The sequence below is a fragment of the Orbicella franksi genome, chromosome 12 (genome assembly GCF_964199315.1).
Source record: "Orbicella franksi chromosome 12, jaOrbFran1.1, whole genome shotgun sequence".
Taxonomy (NCBI): Eukaryota; Metazoa; Cnidaria; class Anthozoa; order Scleractinia; family Merulinidae; genus Orbicella; species Orbicella franksi.
This window is the reverse complement of record NC_138156.1, coordinates 24,414,652-24,437,775: the sequence shown is the minus strand read 5'-3', so window position 1 is coordinate 24,437,775 and position 23,124 is coordinate 24,414,652. Positions and strand designations below refer to the sequence as shown.

At 40.5% G+C, this 23,124-nt stretch overlaps 3 protein-coding genes and 1 pseudogene across 4 annotated transcripts in view; 2 read left to right on the top strand and 2 right to left on the bottom strand.

Annotated features, from left to right (window-relative positions):
• Positions 1-8,165, top strand: part of LOC145462338 (gamma-aminobutyric acid type B receptor subunit 1-like) — a 9,880-nt pseudogene extending 1,715 nt beyond the window's left edge. The window contains exons 3-10 of the transcript XR_014041185.1: positions 404-574; positions 1,181-1,267; positions 1,732-1,812; positions 2,006-2,194; positions 2,279-2,510; positions 3,800-3,919; positions 6,708-7,045; positions 7,369-8,165. The product of XR_014041185.1 is annotated as a gamma-aminobutyric acid type B receptor subunit 1-like (transcript). The remainder of the gene's footprint in view (positions 1-403; positions 575-1,180; positions 1,268-1,731; positions 1,813-2,005; positions 2,195-2,278; positions 2,511-3,799; positions 3,920-6,707; positions 7,046-7,368) is intronic.
• Positions 8,166-10,286: 2,121 nt separating this feature from the next.
• LOC145463707 (adenosine receptor A3-like) lies at positions 10,287-11,800 on the bottom strand. The gene has a single exon (XM_081447487.1). The coding sequence runs from the start codon at positions 11,513-11,515 to the stop codon at positions 10,610-10,612; it is 906 nt and encodes a 301-aa protein (XP_081303613.1). The 5' UTR covers positions 11,516-11,800; the 3' UTR covers positions 10,287-10,609.
• Positions 11,801-13,490: 1,690 nt separating this feature from the next.
• LOC145463711 (matrilin-3-like) lies at positions 13,491-22,308 on the top strand. The gene is made up of 3 exons (XM_081447493.1): positions 13,491-14,850; positions 19,697-20,099; positions 20,691-22,308. Exons 1-3 carry the CDS (start codon positions 14,739-14,741, stop codon positions 20,950-20,952), a joined length of 777 nt encoding a protein of 258 aa, XP_081303619.1. The 5' UTR covers positions 13,491-14,738; the 3' UTR covers positions 20,953-22,308.
• On the bottom strand, positions 15,590-16,862 carry LOC145463716 (uncharacterized). The gene is made up of 2 exons (XM_081447500.1): positions 16,780-16,862; positions 15,590-16,496 (listed from the first exon to the last, which is right to left on the bottom strand). The coding sequence occupies exons 1-2, from the start codon at positions 16,840-16,842 to the stop codon at positions 16,029-16,031; spliced, it is 531 nt and encodes a 176-aa protein (XP_081303626.1). The 5' UTR covers positions 16,843-16,862; the 3' UTR covers positions 15,590-16,028.
• Positions 22,309-23,124: the final 816 nt, after the last annotated feature.

Genomic DNA, 23,124 nt, shown 5'->3' with positions numbered 1-23,124 from the left:
CTGGACCGGGTTAAATGATGACAGCGCCATGTTAAAATTGTTGAAGCCCCCTCGAATTTTGATACCTAGTAATTCAGCGATTCCTTCTTGAGCCAACCAGCCTCTTCAGTGTCAATCCGACGATACCGCACTCTACATTAATATAGATACTTTCATACCAAGTCACCCTCCATAAGATATTCTAGGCTTCCTTTACTTACCTTACCACTTTGTATGTGTGTGTGCCAATCCTCCCTTAGTTATGGCCCATAGTCCTTTTCATCCAATACAACGTTTTAAACTGGAATTTAAAGCGAAAAGCCCAGAGGCATCCCTTACTAAAACTCCATTCATAAGGCTGTAGTTGAACGTTAGCACTGTCTACAGCTCTTACCTCCTCATTTCAGTTCACGATTTATTTCAGGTGGGGTTTAGTGCTGCATCACCACGTTTGTCGGACAAAATTCGCTACCCTTTGTTCTTCCGAATTAACGCTCCTGAGACCATCCTAAACAAGGCTATCGTCACACTGTTGCGAAGATTCGGCTGGAAACAAATTGCCATTGTTAAACAAGGCGAGGATCTCTTCAATGACGTAAGAAGAATACATTAACATGTTAATGTTGTGTCACAACTACCAGCTTTAACCAGTCTATTTAATTTTCGTATCCTCTGTATTGGACTGGAACTAGCTTGCAAGTGAGGCTAATGCGGGGAGTCTTTTCAAATGCAAATGACATTAATCTCTTTTTAATGATGTCCCCGGTATGAGCTAAATCCACTCCAATACCTAGAATACGAATACGGTCGGTCTAATGTGGCCTATTTCAGTGGATTACGTAACCTCATTTCCAGGTTGAGGTACCACGCGGATCGCCCTGGGGACGAGAGTCACTAGAATTTTGCCCGAATGCTGACATCATCTGGATAGACGGCGTGGAAAAGACGAAAACTGAAGAGTTCTTTAGCAAGCTCCGAAAAAACATCCGAAGTAGTAAAAAAAAGTTTTGGAGGGTTTCATTGCAACTGATGAAAATTTGCTGAAAGTTTCTGTGATTTCTTTAATTGCCAGTGTGATTGTGATTTCTTTGTGTTGCTGCCACACAACAAAAAAATACTACCCCTTGGTTACTGATGTTCTAAACTCAAAAGCTCTGCCTTTACAGATAACTTCACCGTTTTTTTCTGTGGTTCTTGGTAGGCTCATGAACATCTGCAGACAATACTTGAGCAACAAGGAATCTCTGTGATTGTTACAAACAGCTTTGTGAAGGATCCGGATATTGTCATAGCCATAGTTAGTAGTTCCCCTCCACTAACTATGGTAAGAATGACGGCATAAAATCTGCACCATCACAGGCTAATGGAAATATGGCTTCGAAAATTACAGCTCACATTTCTTTGGAATTTTGCATAACTTTCGTCGCAAGATCAAATTCTTTTACAAACTATTTCAACCATTCATGACCATTTTAATCACTGAATTTCATTTCATGAAGTTTTTATTCCAAAAAAATATGGAAAATTATCATAATCCCGTGAAGCTATCGGGCTATAATTCTCCTTTATGCGCTTTCTCACGGCGCACTTCAAAAGAATGCCGTGAAGATGAATACACTAAGTAGCTAAATGAACAGAAAAATACAACTAATATAATTAAATTGACTCAGAAAAGAAATGTGTTACACGCGAGAAAACTACTTCGCAAACTCTAAGCTCGTTCGTTGTGTTGTTAAAATTTGTGACATGCACGTCTTTGTGTTACAGGCGAAGAAGGCTCGTATTATGATCAGTTTGATGTACGCGGATAAATCCAGACTTATCATGTGCACGGTGAGTTAATAGTGATTCATTTATTTTTACGAAAACGACATGCTCCTCACTAAGTTCGTGTCGACTCGTCCCACTTATAACTCTCTATTATCGTTGCAGTTATTTTAGTGCGTCACTTGGAAAAAGGAATTATTCATTTATTTTGTCACTAAAAAAGAGTTTAACAGTTGCTGTTGTTTTTGACTCTTAAGAGGCCTACCGTCACAGACTGTATGGTTCTCACATACAATGGATGCTACCCGGATGGTATGAGAAGGACTGGTGGCGAATTAGAAATGTGCCAGGCTGCTCAGCTGAGAACATTCGAACCGCGGCAGCAAATTGCCTGGCCGTGGAGGACTTGGTTGTGGACACCACGACAAATAACACACTCAGTGGACTGGTGAGGAGAGAGAACAGTGTATCTGAGCCACTGATCCCTAGTGATACTAACTTGATAGGTAGCAAATTTTAATTTTCCTTTCAGACAGCAGAGGAGTTTATGAAGATGTACCAGGCGAAGCTTACACATTACCCATACTCCCCCAATGGTTACACGCCCCTGGGATATGACGCGGTCTGGGTATTAGCGTTAGGTTTGGACAAGACATTGACGCAAAGAAAAGAACAAGTCTGTTGATAGCTTCTCGTACAAGGATGCCGAGTTTGCGCGAGACCTGTCTAGAATGCTGTTACACACAACTACTAAACGCATTACGGTAGGTTCCGTGGTTAGGGACTGTGCAATAATTTACCTGGAGGGGAAGGGGTGGGGGGCTGGGAAATGGGTGAAATATGTCCCAAAACTAAGTCATACCCCCCTCCCATTAAGCAAAAATTAATTTCAACCCCCCTCGCCGGCATAATGATAATATTAAGGCTAACCCCCCTCCTCTTGAAAAAGTCTCCTCCCATTGATTCCCTCATACCTAGTTTACTTTTTGGAGTTCTTCCTCCGGTACAAGCATCACTTCAAATGACTCTTCGACGTATGTCAAAGAGTCATTTGAAGAGTCATCAGAATCACTGGACTCTGAGCTTGTGTCGTCTTAGTATGAATTGGGAGATTCCTCATCTTCTACAGCATCTCAGGAACTAAGGTTCCCGCGTGCGTGGGCGAGACCTAGATCAATCAACTCAGCCTTATTTCCACTTATCATAAGACCTTTTTGATTTAGATACATTTTCAGCTGCATGTTGGTAAGCGCTTTTACATCTTTTTCAATTGTGCAAGAAATAAGCGGAAGAGAGTTCCTTTCTCTCACTCTTTTTTTGGCTTTTGCATCGAGGAACTCAAGGTGCTGTACATAACTTTCACATGCAGTCTCGTCCACGTTGTACTGGGAACATACCTCTTGCAAAGACCTTTCTTCAGATAGGAAAACAACAATTCATAGATCAGAACACCTTAGAGTTGATACCTTTGTCAGTTTTATTTCAATGTTAGTATTTATATTTGACCTCTAATAACTCTTCCACTACTTTTCCAGTTTGCAAAAAGGAATGAAAAAGTTATGCCCCCTCTGTATGTATTAAATTTTACATCCAACCCCCCTCTCTCTTGTTGTCATTTTCTCCTATGCCCCCCTCTAATTTTCCAACCCCCCCCCCTCCAGGTAATTATTGCACAGTCCCTTACGCTCAGGTAGCAATGTCTTTAGCCTGTTCCAGGCTCTCGGTAAGTGAAAACGATCGAAAAAGCGGGCGTGCGACGAACGGGGCCCAGTAGAGAAAAGGAGAGGGCGAAAAAGAGGAGAAAAAGAAACCGTCATTTTTCATTTTATTAATAGTAGTTTATCCTTTGTCCTCTTCTTACTGTTGCTCGTTTTGATGATGTTTGTTTAATCAAGAGAACCGTCCAACTCGTCTCGGCAAAACTAAGACTAGTTTTCTAAGCGATCCCGAAGAGGCTTACTGCCGCGCTCTTAACAGATGGTAATTAACTGGCCATCGCTGTATGCAGTTAGTTAAAAAGTATGAACAAATCACTTCATTTTTCAGGGCCGAGGGTGTTATAAAATTCAATAAGAACAAGGAAAGGCTGAACAAGATATGGATTGAACAGTTTCAAGGTAAGCATCAGAGTTTTGTTTTAGTAATGAGAGTTGTTTATTATATGGCTAGCTCCGTGAGCGGGCAAGACGAACCAAATCCTGTGCTGTGATTGGCTACCGGAGCAGGCAAGATGCGCTATCTAGCCCGCTCGGGATTAGGCGCTGTGTCCCGCAAGAAAATTCTCTTCCAAGCCGAAGCAGAAGCCGAAGATAAATCCTATAGTAATCAAGCTTGTTCGTTCAAGATGGCTGGATGTTAGCATCGTTATTTTTTTGCGCGTTTATGGACCTTGACTCCGTCTCGGTCCATGGGTTTTCTGTACCCCACTCCATCTTTGTGCCCCCTGCCTACAAAGCATTGAACCTAACTAGATTTATCATGACAGGACAAAAGCACTTCGGGGTATTTTTTTAATATAAGCTAGACCCTTCAAACGCGATTTCCTCGCGCAATTCTAGATCATTAAGACCAGTTGGCTGTTAACAAGCATGATCGAGGAGTTGAACTAGGGTCTACCGAGAAACTACTCCAGCTAAGTGGTTCGGGCGAGAATTGAACCCGCGACCTCTGGACTTCAAGTCCTGTGCCCTAAGCACTCGGCCACGCTGCCTTCTTAATAACCTACATTAAAACGGTAATTATCCGGATACGATATTCATCATGCGGTGAGAGACAATAAGAAACTGAATACTACTAAAACGCGGAAGGTTAGTTAAATGGCCGAACTACCACGAGTCTAGCCAGTCCAGTCACTGAATTCTCCATTCCCTGCTCCATTTAAGGGTTGAACCCAGGCGGGAGGAAGCCCAGTGGTCTGACTGGCGTGAGGAAGGATGGTCTTTTCGATTCCCGTTGGAAAAACCGGGAAGTTTCTTCGTGATAGTTTCAGTGTTTCCATCATTTCCTCTGGTTTTTACTGACTAAAGAAGACCTTCCTTATTGTGTGCTACAAAGCGTGACACGTAACATTATTTCTTTCGAGGAAAAGGTTGTTGTTATTCATCGTGGTAGATCCAATAATAAAGTGTATTATCGTTTGTCTCACGATGTAGTGACTGAGACGTAGATCGCGACGTTTCGAATGCTTACTGCTAGTCTTCTTCAGGCGATAAGGTCGACTGATTGCACGGTATCATTTATATCACGAAGGTCGGCTGTGATTGGTGCATTTCGATCCTCCTATTGTTCCATTGTTCCAGCGAGTAGCTGTTCCCTCAGTGGTCCGCTGTTGTACCGTTCTCCTGTTATTGCGTTTCTTGATCGTGGGTATCCATGCTTCAGGAATTTCAATTCCACTATCCCTGTTGATGTTGTTAGGGTAAAGTCTTATGTGAATAGCTTCCTTGACCCTACGTGTGTACCAGTGAGGATCTCGATCAATAAACTTGAGCTCATTCCAGATAGGATAGTGGCCGGTCTCGTGGGTGTGTTCAGAAACGGCGGAGGTCTGGGTACGGGCGAGTCTTATATCCCTGTCGTGTTCTTTGATCCTCTCCTGCATAGATCTCCCTGTTTCCCCGATGTAGACTTTGCCGCACTCACAGGGAATCCTGTAGACAACACCATCTTGTTTAGCCGGGTTGACGGTGTCCTTTGGTCGCAATCCACCGTAGAGTCACTGTTTACCAACGTACTGATCGAGGGCGCCGTACAAGCCGCGCTACAAAAAATGGAGAACGACGCAGGCCTGGCTGACCGCACGACACTTACACCAGTTCAAATCGCGGACCTCTTGGATTTCGTATTAAGATCTACGTACTTCCAGTACAACGGATCGATTTACGAACAATGAGACGGCGCAGCCATGGGGAGCCCTGTATCCGCGGTTATTGCTAATCTTTACATGGAGATATTTGAAGAACAAGCAATAGAGTCCGCACCTTGCAAGCCTAAGATCTGGAAACGCTACGTAGATGATACTTTCACCATCCTGGATCGGGATAGAGTCGCTTTAATGGTGAATGGTTTGAAAATTTATGGCAAGCACTGTCTGAACACGCGCACTGGGTGAGGAAGAACGCTTCCTTGATCAGTGACGAAATAGAGTTAGAGAGGTTTTCATTTGAGAGTGGAAATTAAATTAACTTTACGAGTAAAAGGTACTTGAAGCAATCAGCTTTATCGCTATCAAAAATAATAAGAGTGTCAGTTAATGTGTTGTTTTAAAATTGGTATGGTGGAAAGAATTTCAAGCCATGCCCACAAAACAGGATTTTGGTATCTCTTAGAGGTTGTTTTCAAAATTTCCGACGAGCGTCCGCGTCCATTTTATATGGGAGCCCCCTTCGGGATAGCAGCGCGTCCACGTGCAAAATGATTCAGTCCACTTGGCAAGTTTTATTTCAGAACAAGCTTTCCTTCCATTCATTCTGGGCTATTTCTGTCTTAAACAACTTGAGCTGACGCTATTCTTGATAATGATGTGAGCTACTACCTCGAGTCGCTTTAATGGTGAATGGTTTGAAAATTTATGGCACGCACTGTCTGAACACGCGCACTGGGTGAGGAAGAACGCTTCCTTGATCAGTGACGAAAGGTTTACGTAAACTAAAAAAAATAGAATTAGAGAGGTTTTCATTTGAGAGTGGAAATGTAGTTGGTTTTGCATTACTAAACTCGCGCCAATTTTTCACCCAATCGGAAGTAAAACCGAAACCAATCATGATTCGTTCGCACACGTTTTGCCGCGCTTCGAGTTTCGATTGGCTCACTGTATTGTGTATGTCATTTGGAATTGGCTGGAGCGATTACGTCGGTTTTGGTTCCACGACACTCAATTAAAAACCGCTGCCGATGATAGTACTTTTATAATTACTGCTCAAAATTTTAACTAACGGGTAACTTTGCTTTTAAACTGATAGGAAATATCCCCTGATGGTAAGGAAGTTACTCAAGGTCAGTTTATGATCTTTACTTCTGGCAACGAAGGCCTGTCGCTGAGCTTTTGGCTGATATGGAAAAGCCTGTTTTTGGTTATTGAAGTCTTTCTGGCTTGGAAAATACGACATATGAGGTTTCGTTCACTGAACGACTCCAAATACATAGGAATGAGTGATTACAATGTAGTCCTCATGACCTTGATTACTGTTTCTTTGTTGTTCGTGGTGGGAGAAGGACATCTCCAAGCTAAATACGCATTGTTTTCCATCTCGTTCAACGTCATCTCACTTTCACCCTCTTGTTGTTGTTTGTACCCAAGGTGAGTGGAAAAAACCTTGTCGCCACTATAGTGACTTTGTCTATCGTTGACTTGAGTTCGTAATAGTTTATTTTGGTTAGTACTAGTGTCATATCAAGTTACGTTTTTTGCACGCCTTGCGTATCTAGAATTATAATCACGTGACGATGACGCGAATGCGATATGCAGAGCTCGTGGGTTTTAGTTTTTTGGTCGCCATTACGGATGTTTGATTTGGATTTAGTGGAAACATAGTTCTCAAAAGTGTTGCTCTATTTATTTGCATTTAAAGAAAAAATTAGCCATTGATCAAGAAGGCGTTGTATTGTTTTCTTTACCAACAGATTACCAAAATAGTGGGAGAATCAACTCACCCAGAACAAACACTTGATGTTGTTAACGGGGCGTTAAACAGTTCAGTCTGCTGTGAGCAACGTGGAGTCCACGAGTGTCCGTACTGCAAGTGCAGATAAACTGACAAAATGAGACTAAACTGAGTTGTGCCTATAGTGTAAGGCTCGTGGAGACGGAAGAATAAGGCAGCGTCAACGCTACGCCGGAGAAATTTGAAAACGCAGCTTTATTTCTACGATTAGGTCTGCCGTCCACACTAATCCGTCACGAAAACGGAGTTTTTCAAAAACGCTCTTCAAACCAGAGAAATTTGAAAACGCCGCCTCTACGTTTTCGTGTTGGCAGAAGACATTTTGAAAACGGAGCTTTTCGAAAACACTCTTAAAACCGGAGAAATTTGAAAACGCCGCCTCTTCGTTTTCGTGTGGGCAGAAGACATTTTGAAAACGGAGCTTTACGAAAACGCTCTTAAAACAGGAGGAAATGAAATCGCCGCCTCTTCGTTTTCGTGTGGGCAGAAAACATTTTGAAAACGGAGCTTTTCGAAAACGATGACGTCACGATAATCATGTTTGAGCTTTCCTCAAACACAAATCCAAAATGACCGGTGATTGTTGCGTCTTTGTGGACGGAAAACAACTGATGCGTTTTCAGAGTGAAACCTTCGTTTTATTCCTTCTGTGTAGTGTGGACGGAGCCTAAGGATCGGTTCCTCCTTTTTGTATGCTCAGGACTAAAAGAAACGCATCTAATGTAACAATGAGCTGAGAGCGAAAAAAAAAAAAAAGAGACCATTTTCGGGTTGACTTTGCCTTTGTGTCAAAACTGGTCTTTATTCGAAACCATCCATAATCAAATGTGTTTTACCTGCATGTTCATTCTCAGGTAAATCAAGCTCATCTTCATATGAAAAGTTGCCCTCTAGGACTAGTTCTCAAAAACTGAGAGGCAAACGGCAACTTGGAGGTGGCCGAATTTCAGCTATACTTGTGATATTCGCTTTGGCTGATCATTCCAGAATTTAAAAAATGCTAGTTCTACTCTGGAATAATTATCTAATAAAGACGGTTTAATCAACAGCCTGAAACTCGGTCTCACCGCAGCGTTTTAACGTTTAGGAAAGGAATGGTTTTTCTCAAGCTCTTCAGAGTCTATGAATGCTGTAAACATTTTGAGTAGTTTGCCTTCTTTAGCAACAAATAAAGTGAAGTTAGAATAAGGGAATTAATAATTCACTAGGAAAGACGCTCTGATTCAAAATTAAATTCTCCCGAGGGGATTATTACAAAATATAGGAAAAACATTAAGGGGAATTTCGATTTTAAGCTCAGCTACGTACAGTGGAGCTCATCTACATAGTGTGCAACCCCGCCGGCGAGATCTCTTCTTTCTTTCGTTAGTGAATGAAAGTGGGTCAGTCGGTGGGCTACGAAAAGGAATCGAAAAGCAGAGAAAAGAAATATCAAAAAAAGTAATGAAAACAATTTCAAGCGAGCCTTGATTATGCCTTCCTGCGATACTCGTGACTGCCATTTGGCAGAAAACCGCTAACACCCTGAAAGGAGTTTGAAGACTTGTTACGAGGGCTGCTAAAAATGTGTCACTTTTTACCAAAAGAAGCAAAAAGCCGATATAGACTGTTCACAGCTCTCTATCTCTCTTCGCTCGCAAAGAGTACAAAACGTTTCAGCTAGGCTGCTTATGTCATGTAAAAAGTATGACCACATTACGCCCATTTTGATAAATTTACACTGGTTACCAGTAAGATATAGAATTAATTTTAAAATTTTATTACTTACTTTCAAAGCCATCTATGGCATGGCACCTAGTTACATAACTGATTTAATTCATATTAAGACTATTACACGCTATTCGCTGCGCTCTACTGAAGGTGTTTTATTAAAGCATCCTTCGGGGAGAATGAAAAAGTCATCTGGTGACAGGTCCTTCAGTGTGGCTGCGCCCACTCTGTGGAACGCTCTTCCTGTTAGCCTCCGCATGATCAAATGTATTTCCACTTTTAAGTCAAATCTTAAAACTTATCTTTTTAAATTAGCTTTTAATATTTCTTTTATATGTATATATAAATAAATGATGTAGTGGGTTTTTTTTTGTTATTTTTAAATTTTATTGTAGATTTTTAATACTTGTATGGTTTTAGGTTATTTATTGTTGTAATGCGCTTTTGATCACCTGGTATGTTAAAAAGCGTACTATAAATCAATAAATTATTATTATTATTATTAACTCCACCCCCACCCCCGCGTGCTTCGCGCTCGCCTCGCTCGCTTTTTCTTTCGCGTGCGTAAATAGAGAGGCTGTGAACAGCCTAAGCCGATAACAGGAACCTGCCGATAATGAATAAGGAAATTTTATAAAAAAAAGAAAGAAAAAAAATTAATGATGGTTCGCTTGGGCGATTGAAAACGTAACACGGATGGCCTAATTTTGTTGCTCAGTGCAAAGTTGCGAAAGTTTCTGTCTGAATTCTCCGAATTGTGAGCACTTACTGAAAAAAAGGCTTTTTAGTCCACTTTAAATTTCTGCTTAGTAAATTTTATTATTCATAAACATATGTGAAAAAAATAAAGGAAAGTGTGATGAGGCAAAGATAACCCGCTGTGACGGGCTCAAAGTATAGAAAGTGCAAATGCTTTCAATGTTGCTTTCTTGAATGATATATAAGAAAAATACAACGGCAGAATAAAAACACCTTTTTATTTCGACAACTCGTGAGGCCGGACATTCTTTACTAGATAACTACCATATGTGCCTCTTGAATGACTCTTGATCATTCTTTTGACAGATGTAAGAATCATCTTCGACGGAAAGCTTTTAATATCTTTTTGTTCAAGAATATTTTTAAGTCTTGTCGTAACACGCTTGTCATAATTAACTGCCAGCTTGGAATAAAGCCAGCCCCCAAAAGATTGCAGGTGTTGTTGGACAGTTAGTATCTCTGTTTCTACTTATGGATAGCTATGTTCAAGAGTAAAATGTGCAACATAAAATAAATGTATTTCATCGATATTCAATAGAGGAAGAAAGGAAACCCACACACTGATGGAGTAAGTCCGTCGTTCCTTTTAAAGGCGTGACTGTCACGCATTCTTTATCTGAATCAGATATATTTTTGATGTTCCGTTGCTTTCTCGAGTTGCTTTCTCTTTCACGCTTAGACCATCTTTACACCGTCAGCCGTGTTTTTTCACATCGTTTAACTTTCAAGTTTTAACAGCAAAAAAGCGTTTTAACTTTATTTTTGATAATTTGACGGATTTCCGTCATTTTCCAGCCGAACACTATGGGGTTTAATGAAGAATTTAGCATCATCAAAGCCGAGGCTAATTGCACAGTCCCTTGTAAAACAACACTCTGACCTGAAATTAACAAGACAGTCAGAGTGATGAGATACGGAAGAACACAAAACTCGAACACGACAAACACGTATAACGTTTTGATAGCTAAGTTCTTGTTTCGAGCCAAGTTTAAGTTACTCGTTGCCTGGGCTTGGCTGTCGATGCTCGCTTGGTGACGGCGAGCTACTAAATATACTTTCATGTAAATGACGCCAAGCAAAAGTACAGACGCGTAGCCACCAACAAGAAGAACTATCTCTCCAACTTGAAAATAGTAAAAGGCTCCTATGTACACGACAGAGAGAGTGACAATCCACACAGAAGCAACCAATATAACAACTCGCTTTGGCGTAACTAGTTCACTGTATCTCAGGTGCAGGGTTATGGCGAGAAAGCGATCCACGCCGATGAACGCTACTATTTGGAAGGAAAAAAACACTAGAGAAGTCGAGAGTATGAAAAACACCGTAAGGGTCACATGAATATGTCCGCAACCATAATTTTGTCGAATTCCGGCGATGACTACAATGTACAATGGATGTCCGAGTAGACCAACACTTAAATCAGTCAGGGCCAAGCTTTGCATCAAGATCCTCGAAGTCGTTGGCACGGATGAAGCCTTTTGAAGCGCAAAAATCATCGCTACATTTCCCACGATCGCTGTGAAAGAGAGTACACCATGTACAACAAACAGAGTGATGTAGAAAGCGTCCAAGTCTTCAGCCCTGGCGTAAAACTTTAATAGAACTTCGAGGCAAAGTTCGAATGTTGCTCCCATGTTGGCGCATCGCCAGCCTTTCCAACGCGTTATAACATGTTACCGCACGCGAAATCGTGTTCAAACCGTAGGACTGCCCCTTGAATTTACATTTAATATATTCCGTCAAACGCAATTAGCCGACGGTCTGGCTTCTTGTCTTCGATTAAAATTCATCAGAGCGGCAGTTCGCATTTTGATCCACCTGCCCCAGATCTTCATATTTCGTCTTTTTGCAGCTAATTTTCTGATAATGTTTAACGTCACTACGATCATTGAACCGCTGCGGTTGTTTTCCCTTTTATATTACAATCATTATACCCCAATCCCATGTATTTAAACTTCGTTTTACGCAAAAATACGACAAAGCGGCTCGGCTATTAGAAAACAGTAAGCGATTCCCGTGGGAAAGTCCTATAGACTTGTTTACTATTTTTGTTTGCCTTTAAGTCTGAATTACACCTTTGAAGGGAAAATTTTAAAATGCGATAGGAAAAAAGGTCTACGAGAAAAGAAAGGCAATAGGACAAAAGAATAGTTAAGAGATATATTCATCCTTGATGAAAATAAAAAGAATAACTGACGTTTTTTATCCGAGATGAAACACTGGAAAGAATTTTTTCCCCGCCTGTTTTTTAGAGCCTGCCATAAATTGCTGCAGGATCTCTTGAATATGTAAATTTGATAAATTGGGCGGATATCGTCCTAAATTTGTTTTCTCATTTTCAAGGCCAATGTATTGTAGCTCTAGGGTGAAATACTTTTTTGTTTTATCTAGTGACGAAGAGTCTCTTGCTCCTGTATTTATCGGTCCATGTATAAGCAGGTAACGATAATTCTTTATATCAGTGTACGTGAGGATAATGTCAAAATTCGGTTTTCTTTTTCATAAATCGTATTGCTTCTCGTTTACTTGACCTAATTATCAGCTTCCTGTGTGAAAAATATTCTTCACTCAATGAAATATCGGACCGGATCCAATTAATCATTGCGGCTCTTATCTCCACGGTATTTACATCTCTGATATCAAAGTAAATACGGCTATTGCCTCGCTAGTTATATTTCATTTGACCGTTCGTGTCTAACCTCGTCCAGGGTCTCCACCGCCCTACCGAGCGAGAGAGGTGGCGGGAACATGCGAGACCCTGGGAAAGAGGTTGTACCGTGTGATCTTTGTCCGTCCATGGCCGGCTGTGATGTCTGCCTGTCCACCAGCGGAAAATTAGACTGCTTGCTAGTAAGCGCAGAAATGAAAATTAAGGTAATTAGCCTGCACTACAAGCTTCGAGCTAAAAGATTAAGTTCATAATGAAGCCGAGAACAAAAGCAAATCTAATCTTTATCGAAAGACAACCTGTTAAGATAGTGTGTAGTTCTCAGTAGTCTCCTGCAGGGTTTGGGCTCGGGTTTTGTGCAGCCTCTGATTGTATGCTAAAACAAACATTAGACATGCAAGACACGCAAAAAAGGGGAAGAACACAGGCAGCAATCATTGTGCTGACCTGAAGGATCACGGTTTCAGACAGCCAAATGCCATCTGGGTAATATAATAAAATTATAGTTCTTTTGATTCATAGTATACTATCTGATTGTAATCTCGTAACTACCTTCTCTCAATTTCAGGGTGAGTTTCAGTTGTCATAGTTCTAAAAAAAAGATTCCTTTTCGGTTTAGCCAATTGTCACTGAGTTAGATGGCAAGTATTCTAAATAAGCAATTGCCTGTTGAATGAAAGAAAACACTCGCACTTCTCAGAGAAAACTTGCACACCAAAATATTTTCGGTATTAAGGTCTAAAATCAGTGCCTTCCTCGTCCGTTAAAAGCTTAACTTTTCTTTCGATAGCGATTTAAGAAACTCAAGTTGACGTGGTGATATTCGTCCGTTTTACTTAACCGTTTAAGAAATCCTTATTTATTTCTTAGAATACAGAATTTTGCAGAAGTAAACATAACTAAACTCATCTAAGATTCGTTTGTTCCTGAGTTCTAGAACAGCTGAGACAACCTTATAACATCCGAACGATCTTATTTACTTTGCAGCTTTGATGATTACCGATAGAATTTCTGAATATGTAATGTACTGCTTAAATAGAGGGTGGTAAAGGGTATTTTCGTGACTCGTGATCGGCCTTTTTTTTCCCCGTGAAATGTGAAATGGCTAATTTTTTCCTCGTGAATCGTGATTTCTATAGTCACCGTGAACCGTGATTTTCCAAAACGTTCTCTTTTATTTTCCGTGAAGCGTGAAATGCCAATGTTGTATTTTTCGTGAATTGTGAAAGGGCTGCTTTATTTTCCGTGAAACGTGATCTATACCCCTCCTTTACCACCCTCTAAATGCAAGCCTTTGTAACGAATATGTCACTCCAAAAACACTCTTAAGATACTCTTGAACATTGGAGACACGCTCAATTATTGAAATCGTTGAGGCAAGATTAAAGAATTCCTAAAGCTATTCTGGTCTGATTCTTTGGACTCTACGGTTCTAAAGTCTGTTTGGTGGTAATAGACACATTTAGAAAATTCCCCTCAGTTCTGGTACCTTTTGATCCCTGCCACACACGAACATTTCATTTGCCACCTGCGATAAAAATGCACGTCGCAAATTAAATTCTTGAATGTTGCATTAGTTGAACAAAACTACATTTTAGAACAAACGAACAATGAATTTAGTAGTCGATGAACTATGGAACGGAACAGCAATAAAAGTGTCAATCATGTAATCAAGAAAAATTTAAATCGTTAGCCAACAAATGGGGGGAATTTTTTCCCTCAGTCATAAACGAGGGTCTCATGGTAATGATATAATGTCAAAGCTCCAGGGAATGAAATGTAAAGGCCACGACAGCGTCACGTGCCAGCGACAGTCAAGAATCCAACCTCGATCCCAGGATCTCTCTCCTGTCGCTTAAACGAGGTTGCAAAGGATCTCGTTTTGACGTCCAAATTTACCTGTCAACCTTCTGTCAAAAGAAAACCCCATTTACGAATGATTTAGCTTCATAACATAAATTTCTTTACTTATCAGTCGCTGCAATGTATTTAAAAACTGATAAGTCGGTATTTCAATCATCGACCGCTCGAGGGAGATTACATAACTTTGACATAGGATATCTTTTACGCTTATTAAAACTAAAGCAATTCTTCACACGTTGGAGACCTCGTCATTGCCACAGGGTGACAACAAGAGAAGCTTTGTCGCTACAACTTTGTTCAGTAGTTGACTGTGTTGACAAAAGTTCATGGCAATGTCTTGTAAAGTGCTTCTCGGGTTTTTGCTGTTAACTGGGTTATGCATTTCCGTTACTGCTGTGGCGAGACGTTCAAGCCGATTTCGTGCGGCTGTTGCTGCAGGTAAGAAAGTGCGGAGCTAGACAACGGCGAAATTTTGCAACAAACGCATTCCACAGATAGAGCAAAAAGTTAGCCATAAACCTGCTTAGTGTATTACACAGTCGGTCATTGTGAGCTATAAATTAAGCGCGTGATTTGCGAGGGACAAAACAGCTAATTCTGTCGAGCAAATTTATGATACGATACAAGTTGTATAAGGCAAGACAAGGCCTTTTTTGTGTCGTCTCGTCCAGCCTGTCCAGTTTGATCAAGGCTCTATTGTACAACAATGCCTGCGGGTGGTTTAAACACACTGACAGAGTGGTGTAGTGAAAACAAAAACGGAAAACGGTCAGAGCCCCACCATCGCGTGATTTTTAGGGTCATTGTTTTCGCTTTAATTATTTTTTCGTCCTCAATTAACACCTTAGTGTTTTGGCAGACAAGGAGATCGTTTATTACCGTGTTTTCTTGCAGAAACAGTTTGCGGCGTCCTGTGGCGAACTATTAGACTTTTGAACGTAATGAACAAATGATTGTTGTCTTTACATTTACACAACAGTCTTCGAATATTTCTTAGAGCCTGTAATACCTCTTACGACCTTTCACGCATTACAAGCCAGGGCCGTAGCTGTTAAAAGGCAAACCGACGCACTTACCTCAGTCCTTTTTTTGCTCGTTTTTGTTGTTCACAAGTCATCATAAACGCCCCAAATACTTAGGGGACCGTTCATTTTTTATAAGGTAGGGGGGGCTGGTGGGATTTGGGGGGGGGGCCATGCGAAAAAAAATGGCTTTCGAGGGGGGGCCATCCCAAAAAAATAAGGGAAAAAGGGGGGGTCACGTGAAATATTTTAGTATAACTTTAAAATGGGATAATGTTTGAATATCAAAAAATTGCTACAGAATAAACATAGAAGGCAGGATACAAATTTATTACAAACTTTCCTTCTGCTTTCAAAAAACGTTTGGCGACAAAAAGCATTTGTAGCTACTGAAAAGAAGTATTTAACACTGTTATTTTCGAATGCAACTTTCACTGGCACTCATCTTCATCTTGGCTGTCGTCGAGTTCTTCGTCGCCGCTTGTGCTGCTATGGGAGTCTCTTTCACCAATGCTACAAGAAGCAGCAATGCTTTCCGTCAGAGTGTGCTCTTCAGGGTACATGAAGGTGTAAACATAATCTCTGACTTCCTGCTCAAGGTTGGTGGTGATTCTGCTTCTTGCAGCATTGGTGAAATAATTCCCTTCCATTGGACTGAAAGAGCGTGGAATCGTGTTCCTTTACATCTTTCAATATGACATTCAACTTTTCCACCATTGCTCTGTGCTCTTTGATGGAGAAGTTCAGTTTTCTTCCATCACTGGGCTTCAACCGGTACCCTGGCATGGAAAACTCACTCGCCCTTTCTGAACAGCCATCCGCACTTAAAAAGATTGCTTCTTTTGCTTGTAAGATGTCAAACTGCCTGGATCGTTCAGCTGTAAACCTTTTCTTAAACGACTCGTCGCTTTCGCCATTATTGCGCATTTTGGAATGAGCCTCTTTCATGATGCTCATGTAGTAATGCGCTCTTTTCCCGATTGGATTAACAATATAGCCAAGGCTTGTTTTCTGGAGACCCTGAGGTATGGTTGTATCATCAGCAGAGGAGGAACTAGTGACCTACCAGAAAAGGAAAGACGATTTTTTTATTTATTATATTGAACTGATATTATTGAATGATCATGGTTCGTGTAACCATTTATGTTGTATTCGTGTAGTGAAATGTAGACCTAAGTCAAACGATATATTAAAAGACACATACTATTTTTAAAATGTTCAAACAGTTTTAGGTGCTATCTTTACAATAGGAAAATACAGAAGTTTCTCATTATAAAAGTGAAGCATACATGCGTTTTTAATGTCCAGATAAAAATAGGAACACTGACAAGAAATTAACACTTACCGGCTCATCTTCTTGTACTTCAACAGCTTTCTGTTTTACCTGCACAGGGCAACATTTATACATGCCTATCACTAGAGTAGAGGAAAAAACCTTCCAAATAAAGACATCTGTAAATTAAATGTAAGAATGTGTTTCACACAACACATCAACAGATTTCCAGTTTTTTCACAACACTTCGTACTTGGTTCAGTATCACAATGCAGGAGCAAGGAAAGACTCTGTTCCAGGCCACTGTTACTTCCGTAAGACTGAGAAGTTTATGAATGAGCACTATGAGGAGGGGGAGAACTACAGGGAGTTTCTAAAGTTGTCCTGTCAAGAAAAGGTAGGAGAAATTTGTTCTTTATGTTGTGAATGGACTGGACCACCCATAGAAAGATACCCTAAACCAGTTCCTGACCATTCCTGCCTACCGGAATACCACTACCTCTCCTACCAGAAGACCCCAAAAGAAGGGCGTGATCCAGATGACTGGCAGCCAAGGGTCCAAGCGAAGAAAGAGCATGGAAGTGGCAGGCTGGTTTTATCTGACCCAGAGAGCGTTGCTCTATTTGCAGATAAGTTTATTGTCAAATCAAAGTTTGTGGTGGATTATCTTCAGCATCTTGAAGTGCTGGAATTTAAAAGGACAAAGAGAGCAGAAGAAAAGGCAAAGTTAAGTGGGGACGCAAAAGATAAATCATATGAGGATTATCCTTGGATTGAGTTGTTCGAAGATCTAACCAAGCTTAAAAAGCTACGTGTTCCAGAACTAAACAAGTACTTGAACCACCACGGGCTGAAGCAGCATTTGAAAAGCAGCAAGAGTGAGAAAGTAAAGGCAATTGTAAGACATTCATGCTTGCAGCAGAAGAGTCCTCTCAGAGCTGGCCAACCAACACTGAGAAATGCAAGGACATTGACACAAAATGACAACAGGGCAAGTGCTGACAGCAGTGAAACGGATGAAACTGACAATGATGAGTATGACAGTGATGCCATTGACTCTGGGGGAGAAGATGACTCAAGTGATGTCATTCTTGCATTCATCAATTCAGATGAGAAAGATGCCAATGAGAGGCCAAATGCCACACGCTCAGGGCAAGCCATAACTAGGAGATCCGAAATTGACTTCTCGATCTTTCTTTTGATTTGTTTTTTAAACAACAGCTCTCTGTAGTAGAGGGATTGTAAATATTGTCTTCATAGTGAGCACAATAACGTGAAGTAGGGGGATAATGGAGAAATATTAAAAAAGTTTGTTCAATTTTTTTTTGTGGGGGGGGGGTCATCCCAAAAAATGACCGCTATAAGGGGGGGCCATGTGAAAAAATTGGTAAGCTGAGGGGGGGTCATGCGATTTTTAAATGGTGCTTCCCAAATCCCACCAGCCCCCCCTCCCTCATAAAAATGAACGGTCCCTAGGAAAAGAGTTTCACCATGGACATTGGCTCAGTCGCAAATCTTTTCATGGACATTGTCCCAGTCATAATTCTTTTTTCGTGGACACTGCCACAGCCATAATTTTTTTCTCGCCAAAGCCCCGCAAAATTGAAACTGAAAAATAACCGATATCAGACATAAACTTCTCTAATTGTACTGTGCACGTCAATCAAACACTTTTAAAATTCATCACAAGAGTGAATATCAGATATCATTGAATCATAATTCTTCAGTTTGTTGTGATATACAACAATCATTCCATTAACAGTAGATAAATCCAATAGATAAACCTTGTATGCATGAACTTGTGTCCTTGTACTTTGTACGCTAATCACGCACTATTGTACTTTAATTCATCAAAATGGTGATATACAACAATCATTTCTTCAACAGTAGATAAATCCAAGAGATAAAGCTTACCCTTGGCCTTTAAGGAATCTTTAAGGCGATCCTGGTAACGATTGTTTTTTTCGTAGAAAAGCCCTTTAGTTGCGCCTTCGGGTGACACCGCAAATAGCCACAGGTTACGGACTAATCGTTTTAGTAACACAGAAGGCTTCCATTTGTAAATTAAAATTCTTCGACCTCCCTTTCTACTTAAAATGGTACAATATCCTCGTGTTTTGGCTCAGGAAAAATAAGGGGGCACTGTTTATAGTTTACAACATATTTCATAACTTTTAACACTATTTAAATTATTCATCTTCCATACAAAGAGCACGGAGGTGCTTGTCGAAAATTTTGGAAAGTGCCCCTGAGAGACCGGTCATTATTTATCGCCTGAGGGGGAGGGGGGGAGTGGGGGGAAGGGTCGGAGGATTTTCGGCTAAAGACAAAAACGTTTAGCTGATCCTCCTTTAAATCTTATTTTATTGAAGTGACCCCCCCTCCATGTTTTCGCATACATATTCACCTTTCGACGTGTATATTTAGTGCTTTTAACGGTCATATGAAAGTACTATTTCTGACAATGATGTTCTTACAGTGTAATGAAGCCGCCATGGAGCAGTTTCTTGATCCGTGTCTTTTGCTAGTGTGGATCTCGATATCTGGTCAGGGTTCTTAGCAGAAGTTTTCACAGGCATCCAATAGAGCATAACAGGGGGCGTACATTAAAGCGAGGTCTGAAGGGGCAAACCAACCTAGGGGGTCCGGGGCATGCCTCCCCGGAAAAGTTGAAATTGTAGGTTGCCAAAGATGCGATCTCATGCCTTTTGGGGGGCAAAGAGATACGGAAAATGAATTGTTTATGATGATAAAATTAGACGTAGCAAGTAGCGCTGTTTCACCATTTTAAGAACTATTTTCTGCTTGAAACGTCACAGTCTGTAAGTCTTAATTTATTGTTATATGAGTGAGAAGATTAATAACGGTGGAAGACAAAAGGGAAAAACAGAAAATAAAACAATCAAAATATGACAAAATTTTGCTTCCCTATCAGCAGGTCTACTGTGATACTCGTTAGAAATTCCTTACTCTTATTCCTTCTTCACAGAAGCTCTCAAGATCCCTGCTCCTAAGGTAACAGCAGAGAAAATGATGAAATACTTCCTTCGCCGTGAAGGCAGTCTTGTCACTTCAAGATCCAAACGACAAGCTTCAAATGGAGCGGCCAATGACACCAACAACGTCATCTATGTTATCGACTCCTCGAACTCGATTCGCGCAGAAAATTTCAAGAAGGGACTCGATGCCCTGGTTTATCTCACAGAGAGAGCCAGCCCCAAAACTCTCTACGCTGTCGTCAATTTTGCCACGGAGGCCACTGTTCTAACTCCCAAGTTCATTTCTTATAACGAAACGATAGCTCTATTGCCGACTGTCAAACGAAAGGCCGGTCTCACAAATACCCAGGAGGCATTGCAGGTGTGCAAGGACAAGCTGTTTGGGAACTCGCGGTAAGCGCAGTTTTTTACTGAAGACATGACTTGATTTTGAAACGGTTTTGAGCTATTCTGTACTGAAATAAGGCTATAGATTTTGGTAAGAAATAGAGTATCCAGGTATAACTGCAAGACCGATATGTTTCATAGGAAAAATTTTCAAACGTTCAAGAGAGCCGGAAATAATTAATAGCAGCAAAGCAAAGTCGCTGGCAATAAGCAAAGGTGAAAAACGCCCGGAAATGTGTATTATGTGATTTCGTTTCGGAGTTTCTCTTCCCTTGCCAATCCTAGAGCGCTTTGCAGGCTCTATCAATTCGAACCCTTGTACCCAAGAAATGCGCCAAATAATTTTGGAACAGACATGCATGCCAGTTCAAAGGGGTGTGTTACTCCTCTACCTCTTTCCACGCCCGAGGGTATAAATGGGTACAGGCCAGAAAACGTGCATTGTACTAGGGAAAAAACTGACTTGGGACTAGCATCTCATCCAGGGGAAGTCATAATAATCCTAGTCACTTCATGCTAAAAAGAAACGAAGTTAAGGTATGCGCCCGATTATACTGTTAAATGAACAATTTTCTTTTCTTCTTTTGTCGCACGCAGTTCTGGTTTCGATCCAGAAGGCTATAAAAACGTTCTGCTTGTCACGGATGGCTTGTCCAACATGGGAAAAGATATGACCCTGTTTAAAGCTTTCAGTTTGAAGAACGATGGTGTTGAGATATTTGTGGTGGCTGTGGGCGGCTTTTCGTTTGGCATTCAAGAGATCATTGGTCTAGCGTCTTCAACAGACAGGCATATTTTTCGCGTGAGGAATTTTGACGGACTCATTGAAGTTGCCCTTTTCATTCCTGGCTGGAAATAAAGACACCGGACACAAAACAAGTCTTAGACAACAGACCTTTAGCCAGGAGAAGATCAGGATGTTTTTTTCCACTGTAATAATTCCCAAACTATTTTCTCGAGAGCATCTATATGTCTTCAGAACTGAAAAGTCTGAATTCTTCAGACTGTTAATTCTTTTGGCATCCCTTATCATCGTTTGTTTGCTTCTCCGTTTAAGAGCGGCAGCATAGCATAATTTATGACTGATCAATTTGATTTTGAGCAGGATTTATTGAGAGATCTATCACCAGTGTAAAAAAATTTATGTCTACGTGGTCTTAAGCTCGAGAGAGGCAGAGGTTTGAAACACTCGTCTCCTCTGCTCGGTATGTTCCTAGCGGAATAACCTGATATCTAAACAGTTTTTGAACTATGCACTCAATAGCAACATTTTCGTTTAGTTTTTATTTTAAATGAATTACAAAGCATTGATAAAAGTAGGCAGAATGTGAGTTTTGCTTTGACTAAGTCTTATTTGTAAGTGACACTACTGATTTCCACAGGTGTGGCTGAACGTTTGATGCATAACCATTAATTCTATTTTTCAGAACTCTTCAATTTTTCCCCTAATTTAATTTCTCCTAAAAAGAATTTGCTAAAAAATTCTGTCAAGTAAATTTTTTTCATTTGACCATTAGTGCAATGTCTTAGCATAAAAACAAACTTGAGTACATCCTTGTACTAATTTTTTTCATCTATAACCTATGGTGAGTGTGTGTTTGAATCAGTTACCCTGGTGGTCTACCCGGGGTAGTGAAATAATTAGCTCTTATTAACCTAGCAGGAGGTCTGTATGGGAGAATCTTGACCGAGGTCGTGAGTACAGACCGAACGCAGTGAGGTCTGTACACACGACCTCGGTCAAGATTCTCCCATACAGACCGACTTAGCTCGGTTAATAAGATGTTTATTATATGGCAAAGAAGAAAACTTTAATTCGTTTAATGTAACTGGTTTGCTGACAGTTTGCTTTCAAACGGCGATGAGCTTAACTTAAACCTCCCGACATTTGCTCGTCCTTTTTACTTCTTTTTTTTGTCATCAGGCTTTTTGGCACTTCCATAAATGATTGAGAAGAAAATAAAAGAAAATGGTGAACATTTTTGTATTTCAGTTTGCTACTTTTTAAACGCAAAATGAAACCGGTCTGGCTAGACGCCGGTCTGGATGGGAAAATCTAGACCGCGGTCAATATCGATTTCAGCCAATCAAATTCGTGCATTCGGTAGTTCTCAGTCCTTGTGAGACACAGTCATATAATAAATGCCAATACAGATAGCGATATAAAGAACAGATCAGCTTCATCCTTAAATCGCTGGTGTCACGTACAATAAAAACCGCATATAACAACCTAGAATTATCGAAGTCAGACTGAATAGGTTCTTATATTTTAGGGCAGTTCTTCTCAATTCAGGCTGATAAAATACGTTCTTATTTATTTTATAAGATATTCAGATTTTCATTGGTTTTTATTGCACTGTAGCTTTATGGAAAACATAATTCTAGTGAAAACCCAAAATAGTGTAAATCAAAGAAAACATATACACAATAACTTTTTCAGAAGTTTCTCACAATTTAAATTCAGAATTTAGACAACCAAAATTGGAGTGATACTTTTGTATAAGAACCTGTTTTTCTTTGCCAGGCTGAACAAGTTCTTCTATTTTTTGGTATTTAAATGCAGAATTTCAGCCTGTAGATTCTTATATTACTAGGTTCTTATATGCGGTTGTTTTACTGTACTTGTGATGTTTACCACAAGAGTCAAGTGCTTTATGTGTGATTTTGTCGATGTTGTTTGCCACTACTTCATAGATCACGTCTTAACTTTGAAAGAGCTATTCTCAGTGTATTCTCGCTACATGCATTTTACGGCTTCCAAAGAAGAACATATCAAGAAAAATTATTTATTTTTTTTTCCAAGAGAGCACGGTAACGAATCTGTATGCTTCTTAGCGCGGTCAGGATTTTCCAATCTCTGCCCACGCGCAAAGACGCGCGCGATGTGTGGGTGTGAGGAAAAGGTCAACATTTATAAAAGTGATTTGAGGGAGTCAGATAAGAAAAAATAAATAAGTTATTTACCAGCCTAGGGTCGGTCCGTATAGCGATAACTTGTGAGCTCGGACTTCAAGACCTCGGTCGCAGTTTC

What these genes read in the sequence shown, in the direction of transcription:
- LOC145463716 (XM_081447500.1), bottom strand. Translation starts at nt 16,842, where the DNA reads ATGTATAAATGTTGCCCTGTGCAGGTAAAACAGAAAGCTGTTGAAGTA. An exon ending in AAGTACAAGAAGATGAGCCG is followed by an intron (nt 16,497 to 16,779) that starts GTAAGTGTTAAT and finishes CTTTTCTGGTAG; the next exon opens with GTCACTAGTTCCTCCTCTGC.
- LOC145463707 (XM_081447487.1), bottom strand. Translation starts at nt 11,515, where the DNA reads ATGGGAGCAACATTCGAACTTTGCCTCGAAGTTCTATTAAAGTTTTAC.
- LOC145463711 (XM_081447493.1), top strand. Translation starts at nt 14,739, where the DNA reads ATGGCAATGTCTTGTAAAGTGCTTCTCGGGTTTTTGCTGTTAACTGGG. An exon ending in TCGTGCGGCTGTTGCTGCAG is followed by an intron (nt 14,851 to 19,696) that starts GTAAGAAAGTGC and finishes CCTTCTTCACAG; the next exon opens with AAGCTCTCAAGATCCCTGCT. An exon ending in AAGCTGTTTGGGAACTCGCG is followed by an intron (nt 20,100 to 20,690) that starts GTAAGCGCAGTT and finishes TGTCGCACGCAG; the next exon opens with TTCTGGTTTCGATCCAGAAG.